This window comes from Phyllostomus discolor, chromosome 11, assembly GCF_004126475.2.
Source record: "Phyllostomus discolor isolate MPI-MPIP mPhyDis1 chromosome 11, mPhyDis1.pri.v3, whole genome shotgun sequence".
In the NCBI taxonomy this organism is placed as follows: domain Eukaryota; kingdom Metazoa; phylum Chordata; class Mammalia; order Chiroptera; family Phyllostomidae; genus Phyllostomus; species Phyllostomus discolor.
Window position 1 is genome coordinate 34,792,903 of NC_040913.2, and position 15,428 is coordinate 34,808,330.

The window sequence follows — 15,428 nt, forward strand, 5'->3', positions numbered from 1 at the left end:
CTTTTAAGATTCTCTCTTTATCTTTAATCTTGGGTATGTAATTATGATGTGCCTTGGTGTGTTCTTCCTTGGGTCCAACTTCTTTGGTGCTCCCTGAGCTTCCTGGACTTCTTAAAAGTCTATTTCCTTTGCCAGATTGGGTAAGTTCTTCATTATTTGTTCAAATAAGTTTTCAATTTCTTGGTCTTCCTCTTCTCCTTCTGGTACCTATATAATTCGGATGTTGGAACATTTAAAGATGTCCTGGAAGTTCCTAAACCTCTCCTCACGTTTTTGAATTCTTGTTTCTTCATTCTGTTGTGGTTAAATGTTTTTTTCTTTCTTCTGCTTTAAACCATTGGTTTGAGTCCTGGTTTCCTTCCTATCACTGTTGGTTCCCTGTAGATTTTTCTTTATTTCACAGAATGCAACCTTCATTAGTGCCTGGGTCTTTTTTATGCTGTTGAAGTACCCAGTGAGTTCCTGGAGCATCCTGATAACCAGTGTTTTGAACTCTGCATCTGATAGTTTGGTTATCTCTTCGTTGCTTAATTGTATTTTTTCTAGAGCGTTGATCTGTCCTTTCATTTGGGCCCCCCCCCTTTTTTTTTTTTTTTTGGTCTTGGCGTACCTGTTATGTAGTAAGGGGTGGAGCCTTAGGTGTTCACCAGGGCAGGGCAACCCATGTCACTGTGTTGTGATGCTGTATGTGGGGGAGGGGTCCAAAAGGGAACAGTGCTGCTTGCTTTGCTCTCTGCCGGTTTTCAATCATTTCCTCTGTTACCCACAATCAAATTGGGCCTTTGTGGTGCTGATTCCTGAGTGGGTGGATTTCTGTATGGTCTAGGACCCTGTGGGTCTCTCCAACGAACTCTCCTGTGATTCTCCTGCCACCTCAAGCCCCACAGGTGTTTTCAGTCAGAGGCTTTGAGGCTTTCTTTCCTTGCACTGGAACCCTGGGTTGTACAGTTTGTCTCACTCCCTAGTTGTTCCTCCTTGTTAATCTGCACAAGAATGTGGGACCACCCAGTCTGCTAGCTGCCACCTCTCTAGCCCCAGTCCTCCAGCTGCTGCCTTGCTGCTAGTCCCTGCTCCCCCCACCCCCGGCTGCCCATTTCCACCCTCCTACTGATCTGGATGAATGTTTCTTCTTGAACTCCCTGGTTGTTGGACTTCCATACGTTTTGATTTTCTGTCAGTTCTGGGTTTTTCTTTTTTGTTTTTAAATTTGTTATTGTCCTTCTTTTGGTTGTGCAAGGAGGTACAGTGTGCTTACCTACAACTCCATCTTGCCTGGAAATCTCTCTAAAAATACTTTTTCAACCTGCATTTTATTTCCTCATCTTGTAGAACACCATAGTCATCTTATACATATTCCCTCACTGATTTCCTTTATTCAGTCAGACACTAACTTTCTTGAATTCTGTGAAAAAGTTTTGTTCATTTCCTTGGCATTATCCTGTCTTCCGCCTCATTCACTCAGGCTTTCAGTTTTTGTTGGGGTTACTGCCATAGCCCCTACTCATTTCATGCCTCTAGTGTTTCTGTTTCGTCTTTCACACTTGCTGCTGTTTGGGTTTTCCAATATGCACATTTGATTGTTTTTTTCTTATTATAAATACTTTAATAACGTTCCATGGGTTTTAGGAAAAAAAATTTTTTTTGGCTTCTTGCAAAACTCCTTTCAACAATTTCCATTGCAGTTTGTTCTCACCCCTCCTTTTTTCTGCTTATAAGAGGTTGTTCGTCATCCAATGCTAGTTCCTCTAGATGAAGTGCTAATTTCGCTTCTCTACTAACTACCCAGGTTTTCTAACTCTGGATCATACATCCTCCTTCCAGGAATTATTCACTGTCTCTATCTTTATTGCTGGTAATTTTTACAAGTTCTAGTTTGTCTGCTTTGATTTTGTCACCAGACACTATGCATACTAAAACCAATGACCAAATTCTATTTAACTCTATATCTTTAGCACCTGCCATTCTGAGGGGCACACATAGGCATGCTATTAGACAGTTATTGTATAATGGGAAATAGGTAGTTTGGGGCCAGATTCCAGAGAGTTCTTTGATATTATGCCAGTGAGTGTTGCCTTTATAATGAAGCCAGTGAAGAATGTTTAAGGGCAAAAGAGACATGTCATGAAAGCTGTCTTTTAGAAAGAATATGAGTATTCAAAAAGCAAAATATGCAGGGGGAAGATAATACTAGTTTTGAAAATACTGTTTTTTTTTGTTTATCTTGGAAAATATTTATTAAGCAGTTGCAAATACTTTTATGGACTGATGTACAATCTGAAATTCAGATGAGAAGCTGAGCTAGTGAGGGGGATAGCCATTAATGTAAGCCATTAATGGAAGAATGGTGATTGAAGCTTATGTGCAAGGAAGATAGCATCGCATGAAAAATGGGATCTGCATCCAGCAGAGGGGTGGGGAAAATCCAATTCAATGGCAGCATTAAAGAGTTGGAACACATAAAGAACCAGTAGGAGCAGCTGGGGTTAGGACTGTGTTGTATGGAACACACAGGGGAAGGGAGATTGAATATGTAGACATAAGAGCATATTTTTAAGTATTTATGCTTTAGAGCAGGGATGACGATAATGTCTTATAATCTGTATTGTTTGACATAGTAGCTGTCAATCAAGTGTACCTATTGTGCCCTTACAATGTGACTAGTTGGACTGAAGACCTAAAATTTTAACTTTATTTGATTTTAGTTAGGTTTGCATTTTCATAGCCACCTATGGCTAGTGGGTACCCTATGAAATAGCACAGCTATGGAGACATCAAGTAAGATGAGGCTGGGAGAAGTCCAGGTGATTCGAAGTTTGATAAGCTATAGTTACTATTTTTTTTGTTGTTAAATTGTTTTTAAAGATTTTATTTATTTATTTTTAGAGGGGGAAGGGATGGAGAAAGAGAAAGAGAGAGAAATATCAATGTGTAGTTGCTGTAGCCATGGCCTGCAACCCAGGCATGTGCCCTGACTGGGAATAGAACCTGCAACGCTTTGGTTCGCAGCCCGCGCTCAATCCATTGAGCTACGCCAGCCAGGGCTTTTTTGTTAAAATTTTAAAAAAATCCTCACACAAGGATATCTTCATTGATTTTAGAGAGGGAGAGGAAGAGGGGGAGGGGAAGAGAGAGACAAAGAGAAACACTGACTGGTTGCCTTCTGTACATGCCCCAACCTGGGATCTAACCCACAACCTAAGTATGTGCCCTGACTGAGCAACCTGTCCAGGGCAAGCGAGCTGTAGTTTTTAGAGTGAAAGAGTGATAACTACATTGTGGTGAATGATGAAGTGAATAAAGGTCACAGGTCAGAAAAGTGAGTCTGGAATAAGAATACCCTTTCAAGAAGTTGGCTTTGAAGCAAAAACAGTAGTACAGTGACATGGCATAAGTCAGAGGACAAAAGGACAGAGAGGTTCACAGTGCAATAGAGGTGTTTGTGATTTAGCCTGGCCCTGGGAATCCCTGGGTAGCAGGAGGGCTTTGGGTTATCCTCTGAGATCTAAGCATGCTTTGGTGTGTAAGTTAGTTATTTCATTAGATTTAAGATTAGTGTCTTTTTAAAATTATTAACGGTAGGAGGGGTTTGGAGGAACTGTAGTAGGAATGGGGGTACGAGTGGTAATGTTGGTGTTGTGTGGGAGGATCGTGAGTCTTAGATTCACTTTTCTAACCTGTAGTTAGAATTGTAATAATATTTCTTATTTCATTGTTGTTTTGTTGATAAAATGCAAATGTACTTATTTTTGTGCTTTAATTACTGTGGAACATAGGGAGGAGGAGATGATGTATGTGTGCGGGGAAGGTGTGTATAGAATATCTCTGAAACTTTTGCCTGATACTGTGGCTTAAAAATAAAGTCTACTCTTCCTGAAAGTGACCAGAGGTGACCTCTGAAAGTGGTTCGCTATTCACTTGACCCAGAAAATCCCACAAAATCATGCAAAGCAAGAGGTTCAAATCTTTGTGTTCACTTTAAGAACGCTCCTGAAACTGCCCAGGCCATCAAGTGTATGCATATTGGAAAAGCCACCAAGTATTTGAAAAATGTCACTTTAAAGAAGCAATGTGTACCATTCTGTCATTACAATGGTAGAGTTGGTAGGCCAAACAGTGGGGCTGGACACAGGGTTGGCGACCCAAAAAGAGTGCTGAATTTTTGCTGCACATGCTTAAAAGTGCAGAGAATAATGCTGAACCTAAGGGTTTAGATGTAGATTCTCTGGTCATTGAGCACACCCACGTGAACAAAGCTCCCAAGATGCTGTGTAGAATTTGCAGAGCTCATGGGTGGATTAACCCATACACAAGCTCTTCCTGCCACATTGAGATGGTCCTTCCTGGAAAAAAGCAGATGGAATTGTTCCCAAAACAGAAGAGGAGGTGGCACAGAAGAAAGATATCCCAGAAGAAACTGAAGAAACAAATGTGTATGGCCCAGGAGTAAATTCAGCATCAAATAAATACTAATAAAAGTTAAAAAAAAAAGTCTACTAAACAAACTGTAAAGCATGATCTAAACATTAATTGTAGGAAGATAGTGTGGTTTCATCTAAATAACTCAGACTTTAAAGACATACAATGTGGTTTTAATCTCACATCTTTTACTTACTAGTTGTATGGTGAGAACTATCTCTTTTTCTTAAGTAGAGAACAAGATTCATGCAGCCCTTTGTAAACTATTAAGTTCTATAATGTTGTTATTTTTCTTATTGAGGTTTGTCTGTTTTAAAAGTTCAGGCTATATTTGTGAAGTAGTTGGGTTATTTTTAACTGAATGATTCCCCCCACCCCCCTTTTAAAAGAGCGTCAAATACTTGTTACTGATTATGAGACAACACCCTATTGAAAATTTACTTCTATTAGGAGAGGTTTTCAGTCATGGTGACAGTAAACTATTTGAATTCAAGATGGGAACTTGTGATGAGTGGCTATATAAATTTTAAACCTATCAGGTTCACCAAATTTTATTGTTTACCTTCCTCCCACTATGGACTTTGAAAGATTAATTTATACTTAATCTCTCAAAGATTAATTTATAGCAGATTAATGATAAATAAAACAGACTGTGTTCTCTTAAATTGTCTCTTAAATTTATATAGTAGTTATTTACTAATAAAGCATATTAACAGGAAATTCTTTTAAGTCATATTGATAAACTTTAGGTAAATTTCAAGTAATACTTTTTTTTCAGGTAGAGCTCAGGGAACTCGGTACAGTGCTTTGCTCTCTATTATTTTACACAAAGTCATGCTGATATTTAGGGACTTTCAAGAAAAATGCCAGGGTTGCAGATAACTGTGGGCCAGTTTCCTCTGCTGAGAGGAGAAGGTCACAGACTCCGTCTCTGGCTTTGTCTGCCCGCTTGCAAATGGTTTTGGTTGGGGCTTAGAGAAAGGCTGTGGGTGACTTAGCGAAAATCTACCATTCCTTTCATAAAAGTTTATGTTCTACTGACAGATGATTAGAGTCATATTTCTCTATAAATAGTGCTTTTTATTTCCATCTCCCTTTCTCTCTCCTTTTCTTCTTTTTTTCCTTTTTAGTTTGAAAAAGAGTTTGCCGACCATCAAGAAACACAGGCTCAATTGCAGAAAAAAGAGGCAAAGATTAATGAGCTTCAAGCAGAGTTACAAGCTTTTAAATCTCAGGTAAAATACAGTCTATCCAGAGTGAACTTCAGTCTTGAAAGCTTACCAGGGGAGCAGAGGTCTTACAATATCTTCATAGCATCAAAATGTTTAAACTATTTTGCCCCTTTTTTTCAATCTGCATTTTTAAGAATGTCTAAATTTTTACTGACCAATTTGCTTCCCTGTGTTTCATTTGGGTTTTGTTCGTAATGTCACATTTCCTATGTAAATTAAGCATGAAGAGTAAAAAAGTCTTTTCATCTTAGATTTGTCATTCATCACCGATCTTTATCCTACTACAGGAAATTATTGCTCTAGCTATTTATTTTTCAAGACCTTCAGCCTATGGGTACCTTGCAGTGAAAGATAACCTCTAGCTGAATAAGAACATTTTCTGATAATTTTTCAATTTCCAAAAGTAAACAGATTTAAAATATGACAAAAAAAAGAGAGAGAGCAAATCTGGATTATGAAGCAGATAGCTCACGTACACCCTCTACACATAAAACATTTAGATAGCAGGAAATACATCCTCTATGTATTTTACATGGATGAAAGTAGGAGGTAGAATATTCATAGCTAAATTTCTTTTGTGTATATTTATATATAGGATGATGAGCCCTGAGTATCATTTTACTGTTTTCCTCTTATTCTAATTTATGGTTGTGTTGAAATAGTCTCAGGTATACTATTTTGTATATTGGTATACTATTTCCTATATTGGCATGTTTTTTAAAACTTAGTGGATAGTTTTGTTACAGAGACTGTTTGAAGAAACCCTAAGGGAGAGTTCTCTGTTAGTGTTCAATTAAAAAAAATTAAAAGCTCCTACCTACAAATAAATTATTCTCAATTATCTTTTTTTTCTTTAGTGCACAAAATGAAAATATAACAGTTTATTGAACTTTCTTATATTTCCCAGGTGGTTCTTTGTCTTTCACATTAAAAGGAACATTTGATTGGGTTTTATATTTCAGATGGAGTCCAGACAATGGCTGTAATATTTATGAAAGGTTTTTCCTGGTCTGGGCTAATAGAAATTTAAGACTTTCTTTTCTTTTAAATTTCTCCCAGTTGAAGGGTTGCTTATAAATGTACTCTAGAAAATCCAAGTTTATAAAAAACATTTTCACCATCTTTGGATATCTAATTGCTGCCTGTGCTTTTATATAAAATAGCAATAAATTTACATTTTGAAACTGAGATGAAATCCTATGTTGTAAAAATTGTGGACAATTGTGTGGCGTGTTTTTATGGCTATCAAAGGAAGGCCTGGAATTAGGGACTTAATATTGGCCATCGTATTCATTTTTGAAGAACAACTGACAAATTCTTTCTTTGAATTAGTAGTATGTGTTTCTCATGAAATCTATGTGTTTGTCTTAAGATAAACTTCTCTTTGATAAAAGCTATGCTGATGATGAAGGTTATGAGTAAAATATGTTCTGTTATCTTAGCTTTCATTCATTGAGTCACTTAACAACCAAGCATTTTTAGATGCTGGGAATATAATTGTGAGCAAGATAGTCACAGTGTCTATCCTCATAAACAATGTATTTCAAGTCAACCATACTATCAGATAAACTAGTCAGGAGCAGAAATCCAACCATATCTTTGCTTTAAGATGTTAATAGTTAACTTCATGTATATTGAGTGTGAGTAGAGTATACATACTTCCTTAACATTCAAAGGGCAGTGCTGTCCAAGACCACAACACCCCAGAATAACACTAAAGTGAATATTTTTGATAAGGCATATTCTTTGATTTGTGGTTTTAATTTTTATGACAGTTTTTCCTTGTGCTGATCTCACATGTCAATTTCAGGCTTTTATACATGATCCATTTTTCATAATTGTGCCATAAAACTGGAAAATGATTTAACATTTATTAAATGTGCACAATTTGTAAGGTAGTTTGTATGTATGTATATGTGTAGTTCAGGATTAAAGTTAGTAATTTCAAGAAAATAGTCATATTACAAAAATTAATAATGGACCCAGAACTTATTTATGACAATCGAAATATATTTATTAAATTCTTACCATGCCATGGAACATAAGGAGAAAAGTGACCAGTGGACATATTTGGCTCTTTTTCACTCCTGATTTTAGCTTGCTTCTCTGTGACATTTGATGCCTTTTTTAGGGAATGAGGATCACTCTCTTCACTTTTGATTCACGACCCTGTGCTAGCCTTGCCTTTTTTCTCCTCTTGTCTTTAATTCATTTGGCCTACCCATATTTCTTCAATGGCTGTCATTGGCCAGGCACAACATCAGGTGCTGGGGAAAGAGTAGCTATACAGTCATAGTTACTTCCCTCATAGAGTTATAATCTATCAAAGAAATAAATGCTAATGACTCCATGAGTGGTTATGAAACACTTTTGGGAAGAGCTGTTAAGGAGAAGTGAAGGGTACTATTGTTGTGAAATGAGTGGTCAGATAATGCTTTCCTGAGAAAGGGATATGGTAGCTAAGATTGAAACGTATAGGTGAAGAGGATGTTCCAGGTGGAAGGAATAACACATGCTAGGAACTTGAAATTGAAATGAGGTTGGCATATACATAGAGTGGTAGAGGAAAGTCACTTGACCAGTTCCAGATCATGACATGTCTTTGGAGGTCCTACTAAGAATTTTTTTTTTTTCTCCTCAAGGGCAAAGGTATGATGTGGCAACACTAGTTAAGTCTTTTTCTGGATTTTTAAAAGAACTTATTTAAATGCCAGTGTTCTATAGAATTCTGTATGTAGAACTTACTTCCTGCTACAGACTCTGTACTAGGCGAACTTCTCCACTTGCATGGTTTTAACTGTCCCTTAGAATCTGCTGATTTTCATACCTTTAGACCCATTTACCCATTTCCTTCCTAGACATCTCTACCTGGATGGTCATAACTACCTAAAAATGGGGAGTCGTATTTCTTTCAGTTACATTTTTATGAAAAGTTATAATTACATTCTTAGACTAGGAATAAACATCACTGGAATTTTTAGGTTAAGTCCACATGAAACTACTGATATTCAATTATTTTTGGTTTAAAATATTACATTATTTTTAAGGAAAGTATTTTTACGTGTTCTGTAGAGTGTTCTTAGTCATGTTTGCTTGTTTGTTTATTCATTTATTTGTCTCTTGCTAGTTTGGTGCCTTGCCAGCTGATGTAAATACCTCTTTGCACCTGTCAAAAGAAGGTGGAACTGAGCACCCAGCACCTCCTCCTCCTGTGGCACCCCCACCCCCTCCTCCGCCCCCTCCTCCACCACCTCCTCCACTACCAGGAATGCCTCTGCCATTAGGTGGTCCTGTGCCTCCACCTCCTCCCCTGGGACTTCTCAGTGGAGGAAACTCTCTTCCACCCACCCTGCCATTTGGGTTAAAACCAAAGAAAGAATTTAAACCTGAAATCAGCATGAGAAGATTGAACTGGTTAAAGGTAAAAATGTTTTTTAAAAAATAAGTAAATAAATGAATAAATGGAAGAAAACATACTGTTACCTAAATTGAAATTTAATTTTGTTTTTACTTACGTATAATTTCTAGTGAGAACCCTATTCAAAGTGAATTGAAATGAATAGCATTTTTTTTTAATTTACTTATTTATTTTTAGAGAGGGAAGGGAGGGGGATGGAGAGAGAGAGAAACATCAGTGTGTGGTTGCTGGGGTCATGGCCTGCAACCCAGGTATGTACCCTGACTGGGAATCGAACTTGCGACACTTTGGTTCGCAGCCCGCGCTCAATCCACTGAGCTATGCCAGCCAGGGCAAAATGAATAGCCTTTAAAAAAAAGAGAAAACCTCGTAAGTATTGAGACAAAGCCTTTTGCTCTCAACTAAGGCTTTCTAGTTTATAAATTCAGTGGGAGTCAATGTTAGCTGGTTACATAACTTTGGGAAATTGTAATGGAAGAGTTATAGTGTACATGAGCATTATTAAAGACTCTGAGAAGTATAATTGAGATGAAACAAACTTCATTTTATTCAGCTTCAATCCCCAACTTTTTCCCTAATAAAAGTTTAACTTCCTGCAGAAATTGTATCTCGTTGAACACAGATTAGAGAAAAATCATGTAGGAATTACTTCATAAACACTGGCTGGCAGCGATGGGCCGCTGGGTCTGAACATGATGATTGGTCTGGGACAGATGAAACACCCGTCTCTTTATGAATCAGTCTTCTCTCTGATTGCAGATCAGACCTCATGAAATGACTGAAAACTGTTTCTGGATAAAAGCAAATGAGAACAAGTATGAAAATGTGGATTTACTTTGTAAACTTGAGAATACATTTTGTTGCCACCAAAAAGGTAAGTTCAACATCTTGGTTATTTTTTTTTATTTTAGTATTTTAACATGGCCACTTTTTATATATTAACTACTAGAAAGCCTTATTTTAAGAGTCCTCTATATGTTTCTACCTTATTAATGGATAAATACCTGATTTACTAAAGTGAAATCTTTAAAAAGAAAATGTTATTACAGTATCAAATTAGCAATTTTTAAAATGCAGATGATTGATACAAAACTTAAATTTTGTATATAATACACATCTTCAAAAAGTGTATTAAATAGAAAAGTTTCATATACAGATTTTCATAAAGGAGGATATTTTTAGAGAGAATTTTATCATGAAAATTTTTTGTCAATGAGGAGTAGCATAAACAGAAGCAAAATGTAAGCCTTCCTGTAGTCAGATTTTAATATTTAATATTACAGTGACTGTCACATAGTTTAATTAGTATGAATCACATGGGATAGAAATAGCAATTTTAAAGAGTGTTTTGAAAGTTAGCATGAAACAGAAGTATGTGAGTAGATTATAAGATCTTTTCATTAAAAGTAATGGAATTTATTTTTCAAATTGTTTTCTGATTTTTTTAAAAAGTTATATTTAGATATCACTCTTTTTGTCTGTAAACTGAATTTTATTTCATCCAATTTCATGGGTCAACATCACTTATTTCAAGGCTGATACCCACTTACACTTTTTAAAAATTGTTTATTCTATTACAGTTGTCCCAATTTCTTTTTTTCCCCATTGGCACCCCCTCTATCCAGCCCATTCTTCTCGCCCACAGCCAGTCTACTCTCATTGTCAGTGTCCATGGGTCATTCATACATGTTCTTTGACTAGTATAATTTTTAAGTATTATATATCCTGAGTGGTTTTAGATCAGTGATTCCCTTTGATTTTCAAAAAGGAACCCATTGACTTAATGCTCTTTTTGTCCCCGGGCTCATTGAGCACAGAGAGAGCTGGGGTGGAGTGATTGTATTGAATGGAGATGGGAAGGCTGATTTCTTAAAATGCCTACTGTGTACTAGGCACCACACTGGACACTTTATGTATCTGTTTTAACTTGATCATCATAGCAACTAAGGGATGTTAGCTGATACCAAAAAAAAAAATCATTTGCATTCTTTTGAAATGCTTTTTAAAATATAAATGTAAATTAGATACTCTTTCTAAAAAATAATTGTAAGTTAGAAACACTGAAAGGTAATTGTAAATTAAGGTAGTTTTCTATTATGTGTGGTAAATCCAAAGTCTTCAGCAGATATTTTTGAGCACTGTTGGTCTTGACTAAAATAGTAAAAATGATGTATTTTTGATCTTTGAAAATGGGGAATTTTCTCAGCAAGCTTACCCTAGGAAATCTTGTGAAGTAAGCAGATCTTAATTGTACCTTTTGATTATGGAGAATCAAGATTTTCTTTGAATAAAATTAGTGTACTCTTTTGGCAATCAAAGCAACTATATGGCAGTTAAAATGTATTTACATGTAAAAGACTTCAGAATTTCAGATTTCATAATCTAGAATTGATTGCTTTTCCCTTTGCTTTCCTTGTAGGTGCAAATGGAGGTATCTAAAAGCTATTTCAGTAATACTGCCACCCAGCTACTCTCTTTTTTTCCATCTTTACTCTGATTACTTTCTTAATTAATGAGGCTCAAAAGGGAAACTTGTTAGCATGTCTTTAATTTAGCTGTAGTGTTAGCCCTAAATGAAATAATTGGACCTTTAAAAATTTCTTAAGTCATCTAACTTTAGCCTTGAGATTCAAGATCGGAAAAAAACCAATGTACTTGCTCAGTCTAACACCAGTTGTAAAGAAAGGTTAAGGTGAGGAAACGATGAGCATTTTCTGAATATTGTGTACATCATCCCTCTCTGTCTCTGTACATGTTGTTCTCTCTGACCTGAATCTGTCTTTCATTTGATGTGGAGGCTGGCAGAGGCCCATGGCTTCTGTTTTCTCACTTTAAATGGTACCTTCTCTTTTCTGTGGCTGTGGATGGTATTTCCATGGTGAACAGAAAAGATGGGGAAGCCCAGGGTTGTAGCCCTGGGCAATGCTAACATTTCACAATGCCAACAGGAGACAAGCTATAAATGTGACTATTTTTTTGGTCTGGATTTTAAAGAATAATTTGTAGTAAGCATTAGTTGAGGGCCCTCAGTTGAGAGTACTTCATGTAGGAATGACAAGTAGTCAATTATTTTATTGGAAAAGGCCACTTATTGTTACTTTCAGAAAATCAGGATTTCATATAGATATTTTCTAGCAAAGATGAGAAAGGAAGGCAGGAGAAAGGTGTCTGAAAGCTTAGACAGGATGAAGGGCTGGTGGAGTGGACAGATGGCTCCTTACGGCCTCTATTCAGGCCATGGGTGCTGAGGCATTAGGTCCAAATGTTAACGTTTACCAGCCTCTCATGTCTCCAAAGATCACTTTGTTTGAATCAATTTTGTAGCTTCTGCAGAATTCAAAATTAAAGCTAGTCACTTATTTATTGTTCAGTGCAAGGTAGACATATAGTTGCTCTCTACTCCAGAGCAAGAAGGGGAAAATTGAGGCTGTGTCTGCTGGCTGATTCTCATCGTTGGTTTGCATCACAACTTGTCAGGGAGGACAAAGGATTCAGAAGGCCAGTGATTTGTGGGTTTGGGGAGCAGTGGTTTATCTGAGTTTTTCCCCTAGTGACCCTTTTGATTAAGAATAGGGGAATTCTTGACAACATGGGTGGACCTCGAGGACATTATGCTCAATGATATAATGTGTCCTCTTTTATATGTGGAATCTTAAAAAAAAAAACCAACAATCTCATGGATACAGATTGGTGATTGCCAGAGGTGAAGGGTGGGGGTGAGGTGGGGTTTGAGAAACTGGTGAAGGGGGTATAAATTAATTTTTTAAAAAGAAGAACCAAAGCTATTTCTCTGATTACAAAGGTGGGTGGATGTTCCTTCCCAGGCATTTAAAATGGTAGATGGGAATCTTTTGTGCATCCTAAGCATTTGAGATAGGGAAGAGGGGAAAATGGAACTGAATCCAGTCATTTAAAGAGAACCTTAAAATTTTCTCTTAAGTACTCTTTATTTTTTGTTACAAAGTAATTTTTTTTTTTCTTATAGAAGGCACTGCTTCAGGTTTCTGGGACTTTTAGGGTTTAGAGCTCTTGTTCCCTGAGAGTTAGTAAAGGAAGAATGACTGATGATACCTATAGATCCCCTTTGGTGTACTGGTCCACAGGTGGGGCCATCGTCCTCATGTCACCTGGTTTAGTGTTTACCACGTGTCTGCTGGGTTTTTTCTCCTGCAAACAGGTCTTACTCCTCAGAATAGTACCCTGCCCCAGCTACTCACAGATCTTGCAAGATATTCTTGGTAAGAGCTTGTATATTCCTCTTTATTCATGTTGCTCTTCATTATATCTCCTTGCCTTTTTTTTTTTCAGTTTGACTTTACTTATTTTGTTTTTTAAACTTATCTCCCTGTGACATCTATAACATTGCTTCATTGGGATAGTGCCTGTGTCATATCTTAAGGAGTACAAGAACCTCTCTCTAATTTTAAGATTGGTGAAAGACAACGAGTGCCAGTAACAGAAGGATCTTTTGATTCCAAGGTTTGTGTTGCACACAGTCGATTCTATGTGCAGGTTTTAGTGCGAAAGAAACCCACATTCAGGGTGAAAATGGTTGAAGTGGACATTTGTTAATCAGGAAAGCATTGTATGAAAGGACAGCCAGTATCAGACACCAAAGTATACATACCACCCACCAGCAAACCATTAGCAAAGGGAGAAGTTTCAGATTTAACAGAGGTGTTCCTGGGTTTTCTAGAATGATAACCTCTCCTACACACTTTGTAAACAAATTTGGAAAAGCCAAGGACTCTGAAGCAAAATATTGTCTTTAAAAATTATTTTCCTCAGCGAATGCATTTTCTTAATTGAGGAAGACAAAACAAAACAGAAATGCTTTTCCTGTGAAGTCAATATTTCTTCCTGACTCAGTTGAAGCTTTTTAAATGTCTTGTTTTCCTATTTAAGTATCTCACTTGGGTTTCCTTGTGTCTCTCAGTTCTAAATTTTTGAGATACATCTTAGCTTTCCATATTTTAAATCCTTCTGAAAATAGCCTGACATTTTTCTTTTACTATTTCTTTTTCTCATTTTTCCTCTCAGTCGTCTGTCCCACCTTTTCTCTTTCCTGTATTTAGCTACCCGTATTCAAGTCAACAGATACTTACTTGGTGCATGTTGTATGTCAGGCCTCATGTCGCTGAACACTGGGGACACTGTAATGAGAAAGGCAGGCACGTGCCCTGTGCTCATGTTGCTTTTACAGTCTCAGTGAGACTCTGTCAAGTTCAAGAATGAGGAGTGGAACAGTAAGTGCTGATTTTGAATTTAGAAAAGAATGACATATTTTATGGCCCTTGGCTTTTGTTAAGAATTAACAAGATTTAAAAAGAACATTGTTATCTCTTTAATATTTAATCACAATACTCATGCACTGAACATTTGGTATCATCAGAATGATGCAAATAACCTGTGTATTTTTTACCAGATTGGAAGCATCTGTTGGTTAATTTTTACAGGCTGTTGGAAAAGAGATTAAAGTATACTAACAGGTTATTGGTGTTGGATTTATCAACTAAAATGAATATTAATTACTTTCATTATTCACAAACTGTTAACTTAATAGGGATTAAAGGGCTTTCTGAAAGTATATGGATTTTTTAATTTAGTTAGGCTGATTTATTATGAAAATTTGATTCCACAATTGTTAGCTTCCTGAAGCAATCACATTTTATAACAGGTGCATCATATTTGCCAGATAGGGCCAGTAAACTGGTTTATAAATATTTCTCAACTGAATAGTTTGGCGTATGGAAACAGTTAATGAATTACACAGTTAAAAACAAATCAAGGTGAGATTTCTAACATCATAGATCAGTGGATAAAATATTGGAATAGAGAGTGATTGAACTATGGATTATCCCAGGCAGTTGGCTGTGTTCTGGATGTTGCTTTGTATTAGAAAGAAACACAGTTTATTCTTCTGTATGAACAAAAGTGTACAAAAATACAAGACTACCTCACAAGCCAACATTTAGATGAACAGTATAATTTCTAACAGCTGTATTTCTTGGGAATGCATGTTAATAAAGAGATGATGCCAAAATCAATGTAACACATCTTGAACTTCTTTAAGATTTCTAAAAGAAATTGACAAACACTAATTTGGAAAGATTTGGGAGGAAGTCAGTGGAGAATTAAATATTTTTCTAGGGATTTATCATTTGTTTCTTGTGTATGGCTGAATTTATCATTTGGTTTTATGTGTATAAATTTTCAAAAGAACAAAAACTTAAGGAAATTATGAAGCAGGCCAGGAATGTCTTGATTCACCATTAGAAAGTATTTCATTGTTACCAATTATATTGTACTCTGTTGGATCCCTGAAGGAATAGCAAATGATTCTGAAAGCTTTTAGAGAAATA

The 15,428-nt window shown here is 36.4% G+C and overlaps 1 protein-coding gene across 2 annotated transcripts in view; it reads left to right on the plus strand.

The window, feature by feature from the left end:
* DIAPH3 (diaphanous related formin 3) overlaps positions 1-15,428 on the plus strand; it is a 472,405-nt gene that overhangs the window by 169,253 nt on the left and 287,724 nt on the right. For both annotated transcript variants that reach the window (XM_028526818.2, XM_028526817.2), the window contains 3 exons: positions 5,547-5,651; positions 8,776-9,069; positions 9,826-9,940. In XM_028526818.2, the coding sequence (XP_028382619.1) occupies positions 5,547-5,651; positions 8,776-9,069; positions 9,826-9,940 (514 nt within the window). The remainder of the gene's footprint in view (positions 1-5,546; positions 5,652-8,775; positions 9,070-9,825; positions 9,941-15,428) is intronic.